The sequence below is a fragment of the Micropterus dolomieu genome, linkage group LG18 (assembly GCF_021292245.1).
Source record: "Micropterus dolomieu isolate WLL.071019.BEF.003 ecotype Adirondacks linkage group LG18, ASM2129224v1, whole genome shotgun sequence".
Taxonomy (NCBI): domain Eukaryota; kingdom Metazoa; phylum Chordata; class Actinopteri; order Centrarchiformes; family Centrarchidae; genus Micropterus; species Micropterus dolomieu.
The window spans coordinates 27,057,954-27,079,572 of record NC_060167.1 but is presented as its reverse complement, the minus strand read 5'-3'; the positions used below and the strand labels follow the sequence as shown (position 1 = coordinate 27,079,572).

The 21,619-nt window shown below is 41.7% G+C and overlaps 1 protein-coding gene across 6 annotated transcripts in view; it reads right to left on the bottom strand.

The window, feature by feature from the left end:
• The window catches only part of plxna1b (plexin A1b), a 200,039-nt gene that overhangs the window by 139,018 nt on the left and 39,402 nt on the right, over positions 1-21,619 (bottom strand). For all 6 annotated transcript variants that reach the window (XM_046029350.1, XM_046029354.1, XM_046029353.1 and 3 more), the window contains exon 3: positions 6,941-7,123. In XM_046029350.1, the coding sequence (XP_045885306.1) occupies positions 6,941-7,123 (183 nt within the window). The remainder of the gene's footprint in view (positions 1-6,940; positions 7,124-21,619) is intronic.

Genomic DNA, 21,619 nt, shown 5'->3' with positions numbered 1-21,619 from the left:
ACGGGCAAGCCTAGTCCTTACTTGGATCATGGGAGCATCCCAGCTTGCACCCGGGCTCTTCTAATCTTCCCTTAAATATGGATTCTAGCATGGTACATTTATTATTCACCTCCCTCGCTCTCTCTTTTTCCTTCTGTCTCCGTTTCTCCCGGCCTTCTTTCCCTCTCTCATCTACTCCTCACTTTGCCTCATTAACCCCTCGTAGTGGTGAATTAGGATGGGAACACAGAGGTAGTGAATGAGTGCGGTGCAGTGCAGTCACACACTGTTGGAGGGGGCTGAAGTGCATTAGCACTGAGATTATCAAGGACTGAGCGGTTCTCATCAATGGCATTTGCTAAGATAGGAGCACACTGTAACTTACCCTGCACTTTAAAAGTGATTAGCTTTGAATGTGTAGCACTGGTGAAATTACTGGGGGCACTGAATTTAAGAAGAGATGTGTGTTAAGATTTGCAAATTTAAGTACAATCAACTTGCAGTAAATCATGGTGTCCCCTAATGAGGCCAGTGCTTGGTGGAAAGGTAGAAAATATGGATCATCTGGCAGATGAGGCTGTTGTAGAATAAAGGTGTGGTGTTCGAGACATTGGTTTAATGAGACTGCGTGGGTGGATTCACAAGTGTGTGTAGATTTGGTGGCATTAAATCTTTTTAAGAAGAAATCTCATTACTGTCTACACTTAAAACCTAAGTGCTATAAGACATTTTCTAAGATGTGAAAGTGCGCGTAAGGTTGCACACGTACTTTTACATGCAAACTTCCAACATGTATGTACATCGACACGTCTATACTCTGTATGTGTGTGCTCCCTGCCCTTCTCTTTAATGAGAGGAAATGATTAGACCAAAATATCAATCACTAAGTATCATCTCAAAGCGCACACGCAACACTTGACTATTATTAGGGAGAGGAATCTTTGATCACAGAAGGAGACAGAGAGACAGCGGAAAGAGAATTTGTGAGCAGCAGATGAAACAGAGAAAATGAGAGAGAGAACAGAAGCCAAGAGGGGATGTGAAGAAGCAATGGATGATTCCTTTTACTAATTCATAACTGTGGTTTAACAGTGGCTATTTTAGTTAGAATGAGAGTTATATGGATGCCTTTTAGACATTGTTTCAGCTTATAATATCAAACAATCTATATGGCTTCTCATACACCCATAAAAGCAGAACAGGTTGCAAACGAGGCCCGAAGTCACACATGCAGCTTACATTCATCATGTAAAATTCTGCAGTGACACCTTCCAAGGCTTCAGTGAGTCTTTGTGTAGAAATGTGTGTCTGTGTGAGAGAGCAGGTCCACGGGGGAGATGTTGGGTGCTTTGTTAGGTTGAGTGTAGCCACACAGGAGGACATGCAAACAGATGGGAGACAGACTCGGGCTGGCAATGACGAGAGATAATTGATATCCACATACTTCGGCAGGAGGCACGCATGCCCACGCATACAAAGACACACTCATTCTCAAAACCTGACAAGTATTGCAGTGTTTCCCCACACAGATCTACACACACCGACTCTCAGTCACTCATAGTCCACCTTTGGTGGCCCTGTGCGCTGCAGCCGCCCTGACTAGGATCAAAAGAGGCGAGAAACCACACAACACTGTCCTCGTTACGGGAAGCTAGCTGGCTGGCTAGTTCATTTAATTGAGTTGACTTCATGCTATGTTGCATGTTAAGACATGGTTCTTGGTGAGACAGAGAAACGCATACTGCTCGTCACACTCACCTTATGGCTTAACCGGGCTGTATGTAATTGGAAAAAGCCATTTAAAAGCTGTGCTGTCAGGAGAGAGAAGAGACTGCTGCAGAAAATGACATTTTGCTGTTAGTTTGGGAACATCTTGATAAGATTGGATGACTGATGGCACTCTGGGAAAGAGCTAAATTAAGTGGAAAAACTCTGTGTTAAATGCAAAGTGTAAATTATCTGTTTTGTCTTGAGCGCTCGGTCTTAACTTCTATTCCCTCTACCGTATCTGATCCCTTTTCATCATTCTCATCATCATCTCCACTTTCCTCATCTCTTTCTCATCCGTTCTGCGTTTTTTTGTGTGTGTGACCGCATGCAGTTGTGTGAACTAATGACCGAGGGCTACCAAACGCCTGAACAAAGCCAGCCTCTGTGCTGCTGCCCCGGCCAAACAACTCGTGACAATGATGACACACACACGCGCGCACACACACACACACACACACACACACACACAGAGGAACTACAGTCATTAAACCATATTTTCCGACTAGGATTTTCAGTTTAGAATCGTATCGAGCAGAAAGATAACACGTATACAGGGTGAGAGAAAGAGTTAACACACACACATTTCTTATATCGTCAGTCCTCCCTGTCTACATCTACTGCTTCAAATATCACTGGTGCGTTTCCACAGTGTGTTTATTTGTTCGTTTTTGGGTGGAGGTCCTTTCTGTGAAGGCTGGGAGGTGGACACAAAGATTTAAATGCAAACCACAGACACACATACACACAGGGGAGTTTGACAGGGCAGCATTATGCACCAGTAGAATAACAATCATCGGTCAATTAGGCCGTGACATGGTCTCTTGATGGTGACACCGGCAGTCCCAGTGGAATACGTCAATGATTTCACACAGCTATATACACACACACGACAAACTGTTACTTGCTATTAACCCCTAGAATGCCACAGTGACCAGTGAAGTGACAATAAAAACATACACCAAAAACATTAAGAAACCAGCTTTGGTTTGTTAAATGATGTACACCGACTGTTATTTCACATTAAATTAGGACTGTTTTTTTTTGCCATTGCTACAGTTAGCATTAGCAATAGCAATGTCAATGACTATGTAGAACAATATTGTATTTTTCTTTAAGAACTTTTGTCAGCAGGTGTCACGTAAGTATGGAGTTAGTGTGTGAGCTCGCCACATGCTTCATGTGTTTCACAGTAAAACTTTTTTTTTTTTTTTTAAACAGAAAACAGAACTGATCCCAGCTTTAATAGCCAAATAGCTGCAGCATGTATTTAATTATACTTGTTAGATTAGTTTAAGATTTTATGGAGGTTAGATGTTGGAAACTTTCTCAGCAAAGTCACTTTAAAGTAATTGCACAGCTGCATGTGCTTATTTCAGTTTTGGTAAAGCTCAAACCTCTGATACACATAATAAAGATATGTAACACCTTTCTTCTGCAATTGCGGTCTCCCTCGCCCATCCCCAGGCAATGTGTCCTTGTAATTATTTTGTATTGCTAAACTTAATATGATCTTTTTCTCTTTAATCAAGCGGCCAAACTCTAGATGATGACAAGAGCCGTTCATAAAAACCAAGTGTGTGTTAAAGAGGCCTACTGTGTGTAGCAGCTATCACATTTCAAACCTCGTCTGGCACTTGATGTTTTAGATTGTATCTGCGTGGGACGATGCAGTCACTCTCTCCCCCTTTACGTTAAACATTATTGATAAGGGTTTGTGTTCTTGCTCAGGGACACCTTAACAGAACCAATGCTAATTAGTTCATGGAAAACTTTGGCGGTCAATCATGTTTTCTTTCGGTTATGAGACTTTCACACTAACCAACACAGCAGCCCTCAGCTTAATCTCATTTTGAAGGACTTTTATTCTGCATTGATTTAATTGACATTAGAAGAATGGTTGTATTTTTCCAGTATGTTTTGTTTTTGTTACACTGGCCATTAAAAGTAGTCTTACATTGCAACTGTTCCTACTGTCATCAGACGGCTCAGGTTTGCTTCACTGATGCCCTGATCAGATGAATGGGCATTAGGCAGCACCTCCCCACCGCACACACCTGAGCCTGGCAGGGCCACAATGGGCGCACGTCAAGCACTGAGGGCTCCTACCACCTGGAACACTGGCCACATACATACAGCAGATGGCTTGAATCGGCACCCGGTGGAGGGCGCAGCTGAGGAATCTTGGAATCCTGTGTGTGTGTGTGTGTGTGTGTGTGTGTGTGTGTGTGTGTGTGTAGTATAAAATACATGCACTTACAATAGGTATTGGATTATCGACTTGGATTCTCTCTTTTGTCTGATGTCCTCAGACCACCTATTGAGATCGTGTCTATGTGTGCAAGTGTGTGTGTGGGTCATGGTGAATGCCCTTTCATTGTCAATGCTCAACAGCGCCTTAAAGAGCAGAAGCGGTCGAGAGAATAGCCCAAATCACCAGAGTTTCCCTTAAATGTCCATCTGCTGATTGCTTCACTACATGACAGCGGTGGCTAAGTTACAGCGTTTCTTCAAAGAGGAAGACATAAAAAGGAGGGAGTGAGATATGGTACAGTATTTAAAGCTGGCATGCTGACAGATGAACAGACACAAGCCCCACTGTTTCATTAGTCAAAGGGAATGGAGGCTTTTAATCCTAAATATTAAGTGCAGCGGATGGGCAGTCCGCTGCTGTGTCCTTGACCGCAGCGGTATCCACATGACCGCTAGAATTAGTTGGTCACACCAGTGGACGTCACCTCTCTTCATCACTTCCTTCTCTCCTCCGCCTCCTCATGCTCTTCTCTCTATCTGCTTCATCTCTCTATCTCCCTCCCTTCCTCTCCCTGTATCCCGCCTATCTTTGTCCCATCAAACCAGGACTCATTAGTAAAAGCTTCCCCTGTGCGTGTGTGGCCCACAGAGCACAGAGGGACTTCATTAGTGCATTAAACATGTTGTTTATGTCACCGTCTTGTTGCTCTGGACAACCTTGAACATTCGAGTTGGTTAAAAATAGACTGAACGTAAATAAGATATCAAAGCCCTTCATGTCCGGCCAAATGACGAATGAAGAGATGCTTCAGGTAAAATAACGTTACTTAAAACAGAACACACTAGAAAACTAGGCCTATCTCCTTTTAGTGCAAACATCCATTCTACCCATATTCTCCCCGTTTCTCCCGTCCACATCCTCAGGCATGGCCATACAAACAGCGTTCAACACTAGTGCTCTCCAGAGGAAAGTGTTAAGAATAGGAGCGTGCTCCATCATGGCATCGTGGTCTGCATGCCCTCCCACAAAACTGTTAAAAGCTAAAAACACAGTCAAACAGACCCTGATGACTCAAACATCTTATTTTACAGATAAGATAATAAGCACACAAATAAAATCACTTAGAGAGACAATGACCTAAAAACACAGAGAAGAGGAGGACGAACGGCTGCCAAATCAGAGAGGAAGAATCTGTTATCACACGCTACTAATTCAGTTGCTCTTTTCCCGTTTTGCCTTCATCTGTCTCTTTATTACTTTACTGTTTTTTTCCCCTCTTTGTCCTTTTTTTTTTTATTGGATTTTTCTCCATAGAAGTCCTCAAACTGGCACTGCTGGGAGTCTGTGTGAATGTGCTCGAATGTCAGGTTTTAGATATTGTTCCTTCTATGCAAATTGAATGTTTTCCAATACCAGATTTCTTGTTGTATTGGGGGGGTGGGGTACTGTCTGAAACAGAAGGCAGCCAAAAGAACTGAAGGCTTTTTGGCTCTGTTGTTACACACATACACACACACATATAAAAACAACTTTCCTCTACAACCTACTTTAGCATTTCTTTCCCAGGTGATGTTCATACCTCAACCAAAGTGCACAACAGGACAGAAGGAAACCTATGTGACGATAGGCAAAATAAATAAAAGGAACTACTGCCAAGCTAAGTGAATGGGTGTCACTTTGACAAATGTACTGTGCTGAATCTTAGTCAACGTTGTACTGTTTGTTGTCTCATGTTCACTCAAACACACACACACAAATCCATGCCATCTCCAGTGCACACATGATTATGCGTACTGTGAGTGACAAACACACAAACACTGCGTGCATACACAAACACGCATTAGAAGCACACAAACACACACACTGATTATACATTCATAATATTGAATGGGTGACAGGTCTTGAGAAGTGCAGAGGGAAGCAGGGTGAATTCTAATGAGCTATCATTTACCCCGAGAGCCCTGTCCTCTCGTAGACTGGATACACACATATACACCAGAATGAATACACACAAGCATATTACACAGATAGAATTGTAATTCTGGCATTTTTGTGAGTGTACATCTAACATACAATCACAAAGACAGTTATGTACAAGTCAGCCAAACTAACCAAGAATATATTCGACCCAACTGTCACTCTGTTACATCAATGTACAGTTAACATGGTTTCATCCAAGAGCAGCTGCATCAGTGTGCTCAAAATGTGTATCTGGTGTTGACATAAATCCCAAACTGCTAGTGTGGAAACCAAAAAAAAAAAAAGCATTAAGATATTCACTTCTAAACTGCTCTGCAAAAGAAAAGTTACATCAAGCAGAGTTGAACTAAAAGTCAAACACTCACAGAACACAGAAAGTTCCATCCATCCATCCATCCATCCATCACCTCTCTATCCCTCTGTCCTACCCTCTATCTATCCACCTGAATTAATCCCAACTACATAGCTGACCAGAACAGAAAAGCCATTCACCAGTCATAGCAGTTAGATTGATTGAAGGTGAGCTCTTAAAATTAGAGGCTAGGCTGTACGTGGTGTTAGGGACACCAGCAGTAACATTTTATGTTTGACGTGACTAACATGACAATCGATGAGGGAGTAGCCGCAGACTTGCTTTAAATTGCTTGTTAAACGAACAAGTTTTAAAGAGGCACTTGAATGCCCTGTTGGAAATGGCCACTGCTGAGAAAAATGGAGTTGACTGCATTTAATCTTAGTTTTAAAAGTGGCTGCAAAGTGCTTGGTGTAAATGCACAACAAACGTCCTTGAAATGACAAGTACCAAAAAAGCCAGTGTGCTTAATTTCCCTTCAACTGCAGAATCAACCAAAACACAAAAACAACCTACCTTTCATTCAATTAATTTATAAAAGGAAAAACCCATGTATATTTAAAAAAAAATAAAAAGCCACAATGGGGGGAAAAAAAAGGAATTCCTACCTTCTTCAGTTTGCCATTGCGTGTGCCAACAAAAGCCACGGTGTTGCCGCGGTAGTCATATGCCGCCACCGAGGTCATGCCATCATCTTTGTCGATAAAGAGGGGGGTGCCCTCGATGGTGCTGGTTCCACCCAGAGGCTGGTTGAAGTCCTGGCCGCAGAAGTTATCGTCTATCTGTAGCGGCTGGAGGAAGGAAGACAAGACAATAATCAGGCAAGTCTGATCAAAATCTATTCTGATTCGGTCAATCATTTATAGCATTAATGTTGGACCTTAAGAAAAGGAGTCTTACATGAGGTTTGGTGTGTTTGTGTATTAAAAGATGTTAAGACTTCATGCTGGCGTTTAGTAAAAGAAATTCAAAGGCTAGAAAGTAAGGTTGTAAATAAACACACAAAGTCTACTTTATGTTGTGCATTTTTTTTTCTGATTCAGTACACACGCACAGCGTCACAGTACACTTTAAATAATTTCCCTGTTTGTATTTTAAAGCCTTATTTTTGTTAAACACTTCAAAGAACAGGGAGAAAAAGGACTAGGAGATTGCAGGGAATGAAACATAACAAAGGTCCTGAGCCGGATCAAGCCCAAGACATCAAGCGTCTTAGCCCAGTGACTTCCAAGGATGCCCCTAAACAACAAATCTTGAAAGCGGCAGAGCTGTCTAAAGGTCCTCTTGTCATTTGTTTCTATATCACAGTGGGTGTACAGACGGGGCTATAGGTGCGTCATCTGACTTCAACACTTTGACTTGATTATCCAACATGTGAAGCAGCCTGTTTAAACATGAGCCATTCATAAACACACCCTTCTTTCCCCCTAACCAAATCCCACCATGCAAAACCTTCAGCATATTGTTGTGCTCAAGTGCTCAGTCACGCCGGTGACATGGTGGTAATGCTGGTCAACATGTGACAAAATCTGGAACATTCCTGTGTCACGGGGGGCCCATCGCCCCGGGCAATCCACTGACCCATATGATGCCTTAACCAGTGACCACACACACACACACAGAATATAATCAGTTGCCCATTAAATAGGGCTAAGACAATGAATGGTTTGTTTAACTAAGACATTTAATACTTTCTTGCTGATTTTTGGAGTAAATATAGTACGCACTGAAATGATTGCTAGTATGATGACAATTGATTAATCAATTCAATGACTGACAGAAGGTTGACAATGACTGTGACAACCAACTGTCTGCAAAGTCACAAGTATGCCAAATATGAACTTTTTCCAGCTTCTCATATGTTTTTCTCTGTTATATCTCTGTAAATGTAAAATCGTTAGGTTTTTTATGGTGACTCAGATAAAACAAGCAACGTGAAGACATCCATTTGGGTCTGGGAAATAGCGATGTTACATTTTTCACCATTTTCTGAAATGGTTAAGACTAAACAATACATCAGTGAATTGAAAATAACAATAAACACTCTTTGGATGCTGCTTTGGCAATAGTGTCTTCGCCACAGCCCAAATGTGTGTGGGGGTCATGCATGCAGGCATGCGTGCGTGCGTGTCAGATGTGAGGTCGCTGACTGACTGCTGAAGTGTGGAATTGAATGGGCATCCGTGTCAACCAGTGTGGGTTAGTAAACACATACACACACTTGGGGAGTGTGTAAATGGCGGTGTAATCCACAGTCTTATCACTACATCATCTGATTGATCCACACAGGAGAAAAGATAACACCCCCCACCCCCCCACTCCCAAACTCCCTCTCCCTCCCGATCTGCCTAAATTGCCTGCAGCTCAGCGCATGTCAATAACCCGTTATTCTGCCTTTTTCTACTTTCTCACTCTTTTTCTCCATCTCCTTCCAGCTGCTACAGTAACTGAGCAAACATCAATACCCCCTCCCTGTCCTTTTCTAACTACGTTCATTCTTCCCTTCACACCTAATTGCTCTGCATCTCCCTCTTCATCCATCCCTCCTCGGCAAGTCACTACTCTTCCTTCGGTCCCTCACACACCTCTTTGGACGTTCATTACGTTCTCCAAAGAGTGCAGAGGTGCGAGTGTGTGTGTGCGTAGGGTGGTGGGCTATCAACTGCAGTCAACAAAGAGCTTGCTCCCTCTTGTTCTCTATTGCTGTGGTGATGTCACATGGTAAAAGCAAGACATCTGAACTGAAGCTTCTGTGTCTGTGTGTGTGTGTGTGTGTGTGTGTGTGTGTGTGTGTGTGTGTGTGTGTGTGTGTGTGTCAGAAAGTGAGAGACAGGAACCCACACAGCCATTACCTGAAACAACTTTCTTTTGTGAGCACTAATGGCCAGGGGGCAATTTCTTTCCTCTGAACAAAGGCGACTGACAGACAACACACACCGACAGACACACGTGAGGACTTGTAAACCGCGCACACATACACACACACACATTCAACCAAAGGCTGCAGTTTATTTTTTGTGTGTACACACAGATTTCGCAACAAGCAACAAAACAATCCCCATCGTCTTCATCTGCCATACAACTAGGGGCAACCATTTTAAACCATATATTCAGGGGAAAGAAATCCATCAATCTGGATTAGAGTCAGCCCCACACAAATACACACACACACAAGCCATTTGGCCGTCAGAGCCAAAGGGAAACAAGTTGAAAGGGTTAATCCATCTTCTATGGAGGAGACTAATTGTCGAAAATACTGCATACAGTAACCCCTAGAGTCCATAAGGGTTAACACACATACACACACGCCTATATGGGACTCTCTGGGGCACTGGAGGGTAAAGGTGCTATAGCATTCCTGCAGGTCTGGGAGGTTTAAACAGTATGGATCAGCATGGAATAAAAGGCGTTTCCCTTGAGGTTGGAAAGCATTTTAATGGAAGCTACATTCTGATGTGGGTTCTGCAATTTAAGACACTAAAGATTCCCACGTGAGTTAGAGCCGATATTCGGTATGGAAAGATATTCCCCCTCTCCCTCCCCCTTCTCCGCGGGGTTATTGGCTGGAGACTGTATTTAACGTTCTGCAGTGTTTTCAACGATGCAGGACTCCGCCTGGAATGAAAAAGTTAAGCCACCAGCCTTACAGATGCAGGAGAGGAAGATTCTTGTTTTGATTTTCATAGGGTGCATGTGGCGCAGAATGAATTTGTGGATATGCAGTTCACTGGGGCTTGGTCTTGCCTTCCCAAGACCCCCTCCCAAAACAAAATTAAGCATGAGTGCACGTCAGAAGTGAAAACAGGAGCTAATGTAATCTATTATTTCAAAAAGAAAGAGATTTTTGTTTAAACAGTTAAATAGTACATTGCATATGAAGGTCACAACTAATGGTTGTTTGGCTAGTGCTTTTCAATTGCTCTGGCTATACATAAAAAATTACATTCATTCATTCAAAAAAAAAAAACATTCAAATGTCTTGTTTTGTCTGACAAACAGCCCAAAACTCAAATCATTCAGTTTATTATCATATAAGACTAACTGAACATATACACTATATATACACACACTAGTGAGGAGGTGCTTTGCAATTTTTTTCCTCAAAAAATGACTAACTAGTAACTAGTGACCCGTAAACTAGTGCCGATTAATATTCTGTCAAATTGTTTAAGCTCTGCAATATACCCAGACTGAGAACACTAAGCTGTGGCCTTTAATGGGAGTTTTGAAAGGGTTAATATGCAGGCTGAGGGTAAAGCATAATACTTATGGTGTGTATATACAGTACATGTGAGCTGTCAGTTGATATTCAAGGTCACGGAGAAATATGTGACCAAGATACTGCTGATACAATATACGAGGATTTCACACAAAGATAAACACACACACACACACACAAATATATATAAATAAACCCAGAGTGGTCTCCAGAAACAGCTAGAGGTCATGTGTGTTGCTGTTGTACAGCCACAACTGTGGTGGGTTTCCCCTGGGTGGAGCTGCTTCACCCACTTCACACTGAAACACGATGAAATATAGTCACCAAACACACCTGTATACACACAACAACAGTGACTGATTACAGATGTGCGCTGGCTGGCCTGCGCTGAAGGAAATGGTTGAATAACCATTCCCCGATTTCTTTAACAAATTATGTCAAGAAAATATTTCTGAGCACACGCTACGCCAACCTCAAGCAGAATTCATCCATAGTGACCTCCATTCAGTAAAACATATGGAAACAGCAGAGTACAATATGGGCTTATGTACAGGAACATACATGGTGTTGTTGATTGAACATACTGCTGTGAATTATGGCTATTAAGGTTGAAGGAAAACATGTATGGCAAACACAAAAACACTCATTCGTTTAGCAACATGTGAAATAATTGGGCAGAGCAGGGCATTAACAGGCGCTACATTTTTCTATAAAAACCTGTTTAGACAGAGAAAACTACACAAAAAACATGTTTTTGTATCATGGAGAGCTGGAAGGTAGAGTGGTACCAGTGCTGACAGCATGGTTTCAAGACAAGCCTGCTGTGTGTGTGTGTGCCAGAGAAAAAGCAAAAGGGACGCCTCACGAGTATTCCTCATCTAGCATATTTCCTAATGTCTCAAAGTGTGTGTGTGCATGTGTGCACGAACAGGAGAGAAGTGAAAGAGAGGTGGACAGTAGGAAAGGGAAAAGTATCTGGGTACAGGAGCTTTCTTCTGCAGTCCTCCACCTTGTTTTCATATCCAATGATAAAGGTTTTCACAATGTGCACAAGCATGCACGCAGACTAGGAGTATGTTTGCAGATGCAGGTGTATTTTACCTGGCGTGTGTGTGTGTGTGTGTGTGTGTGTGTGTGTGTGTGTGTGTGTGTGTGTGTGTGTGTGTGTGTGCGGCTGGCTCCAAGCGGGGTAAGGGATTCTGGAAGAGGGCAGCTCATAAATTACCCAGAAATCTCAGCAGGGGCCTTGAACTCATGGAGACATTGCTGGAGTTTCTTTGGGTAGAATAAACACAATAAAGAAAGAGCACAGCAGAGTGTGTGTGTGCGCTCACAAGCATACATCATAGACACACCCATGTGCTGATTAATAAAGCAGAAGAGCAACCTAGCATCTGCTAGTATCCATAGTTACACACGCTTGTGTATGTGTGTCTGTAAGGTAGAGATGCGCTATATTCGAGTATCAATTAATGAGCAATATGGAAGATGACCATATCGTCATATTGGGAGTTATTCTTTGCACATTTTAGTAATTTATTTCTGCATTAAAAGCAGGTGGCGTTTACATGCAGGAGACTAATTAACCATTGTTGTCCTCCTGACTGACCTGCCTCGTGCAGACTACACGACTTTCAGCATCAGCCAATGGCCGTGCTGTTCAGACTATACAACTTGTGACGGGAGTCTTAAAGTCGTTGTGGCGTTCACTCTACATGACTGAACGGTGACAGGAGGTCACACGAGCTGACAGCGGCTGTGTCACCCGACGCAGGTCTCCAAACCACGTTTTGTCAAGAACACACACGAGAAATGTGAAACGGGAAATGATGCAAATCTACACACGAAATCCATCGTCAACCGCTTATCCTGCGTACAGGGTCGGGGGGTTGTTTATTATTATAAAGATAGCAATTATAAAAAAAAAAAAATATTGGTGAAAGAATGGATTAGCACACACAGGTAGCAGGGATTGTCTGAGCTACAGAGAAAACTGGAGGTGAATAGAAAGTGTTTTGCGGTGAAAAAGTAGCTGTCTGCTCTGCCAGCTGCCTGCTCTCATTGGCTGGATGTGGATGTCAAGTCGGCCAACTCTTCCAGATATTTGGCATGTTAGCTATCTGGCAGACGTCGGCGACGTGTCAGAATTGTGTCAGGGAGCCGTTTTGACGCATCCTTGTGTAGTTCACAAATAACGACTGGCGACCGCCGATCGACCACTGATTTACCCCCGATCACAGCCTGACAGTTGCCGAGCGGCAAATCGGGCTAAAAATCGTGTAGTGTGAACTAGGCTTAAGTTGAATGTCAGATACCAAATAACAGAAGCTATTTATTTTCAGTTATCACTCCTAACGCCAAAGCAACAAGGTATCAAAAAAATATATGGTTGCAATAAATTATTTACATGGATGTTGTAGATATTGGATTACCTTTTTGGATTACAATATGTTAAAATTAACAACTTAATGTAGTAACACGACAAAACCAGGGCAGATAAGAAACAAGAGGGTTTCATACAAAACCAATCAAATATAAACAAAATAAACAATTGTATCTACGCCTGCATCATAATAAAAGGCCTGTTATCCTCTGGCCTCTGCAGTGAGAGGAGAAAAAAACCTAATTGAGAATTTATGGCATGTTATTTTGAAGAAAATGGAAAATTATTGAAATATGCATCAAATATCGCCGCATAGTCTAAACATATCGGGATATCATTTATAAGCCATCTCGGCCAGCCCTACTGTGAAGTCAAAATCAACATCACTGTCAAAGAAGAACATAGGTCCCTCTCACATATAGGCCTACTAATATTTATCCAGAAGCAAATGGGGAAGAAACAATGTATGGCAGCCACACACACACACCTGCTGACCTCAGGCCAGGTTAAAGTGAATTACAGGCTTCATGATGCCTGCTTACTCTGACATCTCTTTAATGTACAGCACTAACACCAGGACTCAACAGCTGTGTAAATAAACACTACAAAATGATTTACTACTACTTCCAAGTACCTGGCTGTCCTCTAGTCATTTGGGGATTTTGTTACGTCCATTCAGCGCACACAATCGAAAAAAACAATTCATATTTCAGTTAAAGGAATTATTCATCTCATAATGGGAATCCAGCCATGACTCACCCTCTTCTTGTACAGACAATTACAGAATCTGTGTATGATTCGTTCTTTTCATATTCAATAGGGAATCCAAATTCAGATAAATTAAAAAGCAATTTGTTATTTCGTTATTCAATAAATAATCCAACACAAAAAACGGCCTGTTTTTTGTACTTTTGATTTTATGCTCAAGTCAAAAGCAGCAAATGAAAAACAAGCCATGGACCTAATTTGATTTTGATATTTTATGTGTCCGATTTGTGTAACCAGGAAGCTGCTGGCTTCTTTGTTTCTTACACTTGATAAACGTGCAGCAAATACACTTGGGCGCTGGTGCTACCTGATGTAATGAAAATGAGCTCGAAAACATAAGCGTTTGAATTATCGAAATGAATCGCTGCTCTTTGCCAATTAACACCCAAATCCCCAAGGTTTAAGCCTCTATAAAGAGAACGCTGTATGTGACATGCAGTGAACATGAATGTAAAAACAAGCACAAATCCACACAGACACACTTCACACGCATCTAAAACAACCTCTGTGTTTAGGATAACGAGACGTAAAAATCTCACAAGACTCAACAGCGACGTCAGCTGTGACGCTGCTGGCTCCATGGAGACAGAGTGTGTTTAAATGGTTGTGTCTCAATAGAGTTAGACAAAATGCAGGATGCATTAACAAAATCTTGAGGGAAAACTGTTTCGTTATCCTGCTTCAAGTGTTTATACAGGCTGAGGATTTAAAACCCAGGACTAGATGTGTACAGGGTGAGGGGTGAAGAAAAGTATTTTTATCCAAACTATTTACAATCTGTGAAGTGTTTCCTTCCAAGATGTTTTTTTTCTACAATATGTTACTAGATTCCCACTGATCAATAATTTAGAAAAAGAGACGACTGCATCAATTCCATATTCATGGGTTGCAGGGTAGTCATTTCTATGTTGAGTGCACTCCAGGCAGACAGTGAAACCTCAAGGAGTTGGCACCTATTCAGAGGGCCGCTTCCAAAAGCTGTCACCACATGTTTAGACCGCAATCCAAGTGAACAGGAGAGACAGAGGAGAAATAATATATACTGTTTGGAGTATGAACAGGAAGAAATATACCCGTAAATGCACACAAAGAAGCATGCAGTCTCTTGAAAATAAAATGATGCCAATGTAAGCTCACAGGCAGACAAGAAGAGTGCTTGTGATCAAAGGATCATCAGTTTAAATCCCCACACCAGCTGGGAAATGTGGGTGGGGAAAGTGAATGAGTAACATGCTTCCTCCTTCTATTATCAACCACCACAGGTGCCCTTAAGCAAAGTACTTAACCTCTGACTGCTCTGATGGGGCTGCTCATTGACCAGCAGTGGAAGAGTGGTTCAGCAGATTTAAAGGTTTCAAACCGCAAACGATACTTCAAGAAAATCAAATGCTACCTGTAACCGAATCCAAAACATTAAGAGGCAGCGAAGAAGATCAAGTTCAAGTAATATGATTAGACAAAGTAAAATCCAACATTTCAGCCAGGTTATCATAAAGTAAAAAAGATTTTCAATATTTGCATATAAACCCGGGCTATTAAAATTGGGAAAAGGGAAAAAACTAAATGTAAAATTAATCTGTTTTCAAATAAATATTCTGGCATTTGTTCATGTTTAATAAAGAGCCTAAAATCTGGTTTGAAAAAAAAAAATCTGTAAGACAAAACTGTTTTTTTATATTGTTTTGAGGGACTTGCATTTTCTCTTTTTTCCCCTTAAATTTCAATTTCATAAAGCATAATCTGAGCTTTACTAATTGCAAGTGAACTTTGTTCATTATAAACTGCAATCAACGGTATCGCCTTGCAAAAGGAAACAATTTTTGGACACATTGGGACATTGAGGTTAAAAAAAACACAACTTTGATTTGCCCATTCAAAAAGGGGCTTACATGTAAAAATCTGTTAAATAAAAATAGTGATCCTTACTTATTCTGTTTTAAAGATGGATTGCATTACTGGTTTATACTTGGACACATCCAAATGTAATATATCTACACATACAACCCAGGCTGGCACATAGACCCGAGCTCACTGCATACATCCAACTCATCTACGTGGGAAATAAAACAAAGTTAGAAGCTGATTTGGGCATCCAGAATAACTTTAAGCAAACAAACACACACAGAGACTATTTGCATGCAACCACAGGCACAACCCCTGCCCCACATTTTCTGATTACTCCTGATAATGATGTATGCAACGCACCACCCACAAACAGTACAGATCAATACATAATTACACTGACAATTAGTATCATTAGACCGGTGTTAGAGATGGGGATTTGTTGAGTTAAACACTCCTCAGAGAGAGAAAGAGAGAGAGAGAGAGAAAGGTCAGAATAAAAGACAGTGAGAATTAAGCAGCTCACGCAGGCTGCATGGGGTCTTTTCCAAAAGGTTTTCTATTGTCCTTCAATAACGGGATGAGAGAGACACTTGAGCACAGTGTGGGTGGGGCACTGTTAGCTCACACACACCGCTGTGATGCAATCAAAAGTATATCCAGTATCAAAGTTAACTAATTCCTAATATCAAATCACCACATATTAACCGAAACATGACACATTATAACAATAACGTTTAAGACAACCCGCCCAATCGGTGTCTCCTAGCTCAACTCATTTAGACTGTCAATTAACTCTGCTCATCAACTCTGGCTCAATTAATCAGGTGTAATTACTTAAACGCATTTGCCGGCACATCCTTTTAGATTAGGTCCGCAGAAATTGGACTGTGTTTTACAAAGACCACAAGTGAGTAATGTTTGTTAGATTATATTTGTAATGATGGATTTAATAAGGTTAGGAGCCAGCCAATTCCACTTTGTCTTTTCTGCGACAGCGTGATGAAAATCTGCTCGGTTTACCTAATGTGGGCTCATGATATGCAGAATGTTTGTTGTAACATGTCTAACAATTCAGCGAGTCAGTATAATACTCTCCTTTAGAGTTTGTTCTTATCAGCCATTCGTAAATGGGTCTGTTATAACATTTGCATCTGCTATGCGGCTGTAATCAGTCTCCAGGGTGCAGCTCACCGGGGGACGTTACTTGCTCTGATAACCACGCTCCTCTCAGCAGCTACCCTGACTAGACCAAACACAGTACTCACGGTACACTGTTAACTTAAAGCTCCAGCAGCAGCACAATCTGTTTGTTTGGAACAAATGGAACTGAATGGTTTAGTAAAGGCAGCAACAGTCTTTATCCTGACCAAGTTACAAGACAGCAATGAGCACAATCATTAACAAGCTACGATGCAAATAATAATTTCAATATAGATTTCAGGTTCAGCATCAAATCTCACCTTTGACACTGACAGTCATGCAACAGCTGGCCTACGCAGCATCAAAGAAATTTATATTTGTGATTGACTCTTTTTTGTTGTTGTTGCTATGACTGTTTCTCCAATTGATTGATGCATCGGCTTATGACTAGGTTCAAAACCTCACCATCCATCTGGTGACCAAGAGAAAGGAGCTTGACATCTTGAATAGTCTTTGGGTCAGGTATGAGACTCGTGTACAGACAAGTAGCAATGGTGCTTCCAGTGAGGAAAAGGAATGTCCAAAACATAATACCCAATTTAAGTACTTCAGGATTAAGAATATGATGATTTTAGGTTCGAAACCACTATTTCTCTAGATGATTAGTTAAAGTAAGCTTGTATAAAATTAGTAAGGCCACAGATAGTATGTTTAACAGCATAGCTCATAGCTCTATATTAATAAAATACAGCCTGCATGATGGCTTCTTTTTTTGTATCATTTCTGTGTAAAAATGTCATGTTATTGAATACTCAGCATGAACTAAATAGGGAATTTCAAATGCAGTTTTGTCACACAATACCCAAAAAATCCATCCAAGATTCTTTTATCTGAGTTGCTCTGTGATTCACACAAAGTATTTTGACCGAGGAGACCAGGGGGTCGCTTTGACAGCTGGTTTAACCAGAGCACAATTGGAAATTGACTGGACACACTTATTAGAAAGTGCCTTGATCAGCTCCAAAATCAACTTTGGAGATTGTCACAAAACATCTCTACCAAGGACTGTTGCATGGGGTGCTAAAGGAATGCAAGGAAAACTTTCAGAAGCTAGTATGACCACAGTTCCTAAATAAGTGCATTTTTATAACCTCAAAAGGTTACTGCTGGCTAGTTTAATGTTTTGCTTGCTGTGGAGAGGACAGCTGGAAATCATCATTTAATGTGATGATTTAGTGAGTAAGAAAATATATATTCTGCAAAGTGACCCCTGTTCATGCTCTGGTTCCCTGACTTCCTCTAGTGGAATACACCTCTTTAAACTCTGTGTAATTTCAGAAACACACACACACACAACAAGGGAGTTTTGATGTATTCCTGGGTCATTATTATAGACACACACACACACACACACACACACACAAAGAGCTGACATGACAGAGAGGTGAGCTGCTGAAGAGGACAGTGTGGTGGCCAGGTGACGGACACGATATTATTTGTGCAGCAGCCAGTGTTCAATCACCCTCTCCTCTCCTCCCTCTATCTCTCTCCACTCTTTCTTTTCTCCCGCTGTTCTTGGCAGCGGCGGCGAAAAGATTTCTGGGGCTATCACTCTTCCTCTCGCCCTCCTCTTCTCTTGGCCGGTGAATCACTGCCTCTCCTTCGAGCACACCCCGGCTGTAAAAGACCTGCTGCTCTCTCCTTGGCTGGTTTTCCTTCTCTCCATCTCTCCCTAACATGCTATTTTCTTCTTACTCTGTTTATTCCTCATTAAAATCACCGCCCTTGTGTCGTTCTCCTTTACATTACTGTCTTTATTTGCTAGTGTTATGTGATGGCTGGCAACTCACGTTTTGATCTACACAAGTCGAACAAAAGAAAATCACTAATTGTAAATCAGATTTTAAAAAATATGTTCAAATATGTTTTGACATTTGATTCATCTCACTGTTCAGTCATTCCAGGCAAATCGAGATTTGAAGTGTCATGCTCCACATCAAACTCTTCTTGACTGATATTGTTGGATATTTTCCTGGCACTGACAGTAAAAGAGTATATCTCCATTCTTCATCTAGACATCCTGTTAATCAGAATGCAGCATCAGTTAGCGTACATTTGCGTGCCTAGACTATACTTACAATAGCGACCAGTGCAGACAGGTTAAATATGCCTCAACACACAAATGTAGCCTTGATCACTTATAAATAGCAATGTGCAGCGTATTGAGGAAATTGCCATTTTGTCTGCGTTCTGGACAAACTAAACACTCCTGCTTTTTGTGCTTTCTTCCTCAATTCCTTCCCTTTTTCCCTCCAAGCCTCCTTGGCTCGCTCTGCTATTTCCACACTCACTCTGTCTCTCTCATCTCCTCTACACCTTCAAATTCCCTTACTCTCTCTTGCACGTTGCTTTGGTATCTAACTCTTCCCCTTTCTCCCCCTGACTCCCTCATGTTCTCTCATTTTTACGCCCGCCCACGGCCTTGCACCTCTTTCTTTGTCTCTCATCCCTCTCTCTGGTTCTGGCTGCCGTCTCTCTTATTTACTTTCCTAAAACTCCTTCATCCTTTCTTACGCTCACCTCTATACCTCTCTCATCTCTCTCTCTGTCTCACTCTCTCTCGTGTCTCTCTTGTCTCCCTCTCTCTCTGTGTGTGTGTGTGGAAATGGTTCATATTGATCCACTCTCAAACCGGGAAGAAGGTCAGGGGTTCACTAATAAAGCTCAGGGACAAAACAGACACACAAACACATGGGCGCGCACACACACAGCAGACAAATATATCCAGGTAACAGGGCTGAGGTGATGAATGGTGTGTGTGTGTCCGCTTGGACTAACACGCACACATTTTTATAACAGAACGGCTTTTGGTATGCCCAAACAGTTGTGTTTACAGAAAAATAGCCACCATCTCACTGTGCCCGTAAACATATCATCCTAATGATGGCCAGAGGTGAGAAATTATGATCCAGTACTAATATGAAATCCGCAAAGGGAGCTGACAGAGCGCCTGGCAATCCATCATGGCTGTGTGGCTAACAGCTGTCCAGCCCCCCCTTTACGCAACTCTATGGCAGGGTCAACCTAAACGTATTCACCCCCTACTCCACATACAGCCTTTCCCACACGGCTCAGTCACATGCAGTTGAGGTGGGCTGGAGTGGATGGGAAAGTAGCTTAAATGATAGAGAGCTGTGGAGTAGGAGATTGCAAGTTTATACCTGGATCAACTGGAGAACTGTGGATGGAGAAATGTTGTATGCTTCTCCTTTACTAACTGCTGCTAACAGTAGAAGACTGACATCTGTTAGCTGGCTAGTAAAACCCAAGAATGAATAAGACAGGGGTATTTTTCTTATTAAACAATTCACTACATTTATTGAACTAGGTATATTTATTTGTGGTATACTTAATGTAATAGTTCTCTATTTGCACAATGTAGTGCGACGTATATCTGTTTTACAAACTGCAAGTCTGTGTACTTCGTGTCAACTTCATAGTAACGTTAATCACTGTACATGTTGCTTTTTCATTCTTGAGTTACTTTTCACAGTTAGCTTTGTAAATATTGTTAAAATAATGATAAATACTATTTAGTGTATGATCATTTTGATAATCACCTCCGTGTCTTAGATAACCGTTCAGCAAAGTTAACTTAGCTAGTCTGTGAGTGTAGCACCAACCTTAACCTGATTACCAGATTCTGACTGATGGAGGCAACCGACAAAAGGAAATACAATTTGAATTGCGCTTCTCTGTGCTTGGTATGTTAAGCTATGTTGCACAGCACCAGATCCCACACTGAAAAATTATATCAGGCGCTCATCTGAGGTCAGTTTTGAGGTCCTTCGGATCACTGACTGAGGTTAAGGTCAGTGGTGTGCAGCTGACATTAGGTCAGTGCTTAGGGGCAACGTGGCAGACAACATTAACCTGAGGCTGACCCCTTCAGCCTTGCTGCTGTCATGGGGTCAGCCAATCAGCTTAACTCCAAGGCTATTACATCATCATTGATGACAGTTTTTTGAGAGGATATTTAAGGGATGATAAATTATGAGTGGTTGCGATCCAAAATGCCAGTAACCATGGTAACATGCCTGAGTGGCAGAATTGGATCATGATATTGTGCATGCTGGCTCACTACTATGACATGGGACACTTACAGCCACCTTTAATATTACTGGTTACACTTGTGCGTTGCTTGCTACAACATGTAAAAAGGTATACAGGCGGCATTGGTAAGGCTGTTTTAGGTAAAATGCAAACCAGAATGTCTAGTTTGGAGTCTTATCAAAAGCAAACACACTGCATGACAGTTTATACTGCTTTGAGGTTGCAGCGTCGATCTATTGAGTGTTATCACGACAGCAATAATATTCTCCTCTAGCTAGATGCTGATGAGGTAAGCAGCATATCTGCACAATGCAGTTACCTGCCTGACATATGCATTCACACACACAGTATTTGACTGGCCGGCACAGCAAATTACCAGATGATGTTGCACTGCATTGCATAAAAGGTTGAGTCAAATTCTTTGCTGTGCTAACCTGCGATTTTGTACCACGGCACTCTGCACCAAGGGCTCCTGCTACACCAGTGCAAAGGTCTAACTGAAATAAATGAGATTGTGTGCTTTTTTGCTTCAGAGCTATTGTCAGTGTGATGGGCCTTAAGAAAGATAAGCGCAGAAAAAGAATGAAGACAACCACTGAACAGGAAAGAGACTACATCGACAGAAGGTGTCGAGAGAGGAAGAAAGGGAGGTGAAAGAGGACTTGGCTAGGTCATTCACATCACTTACACTACCACACAAAACACACCTGTGCACTCAAGCTAATAAAGACCTACACAAAGAATGAGTGCTGTTCTTACCAAGCATCCACCTCCATTAGATGCAGCAGGGGGTGAACGGTTTGTGTGTGTGCAACGAAG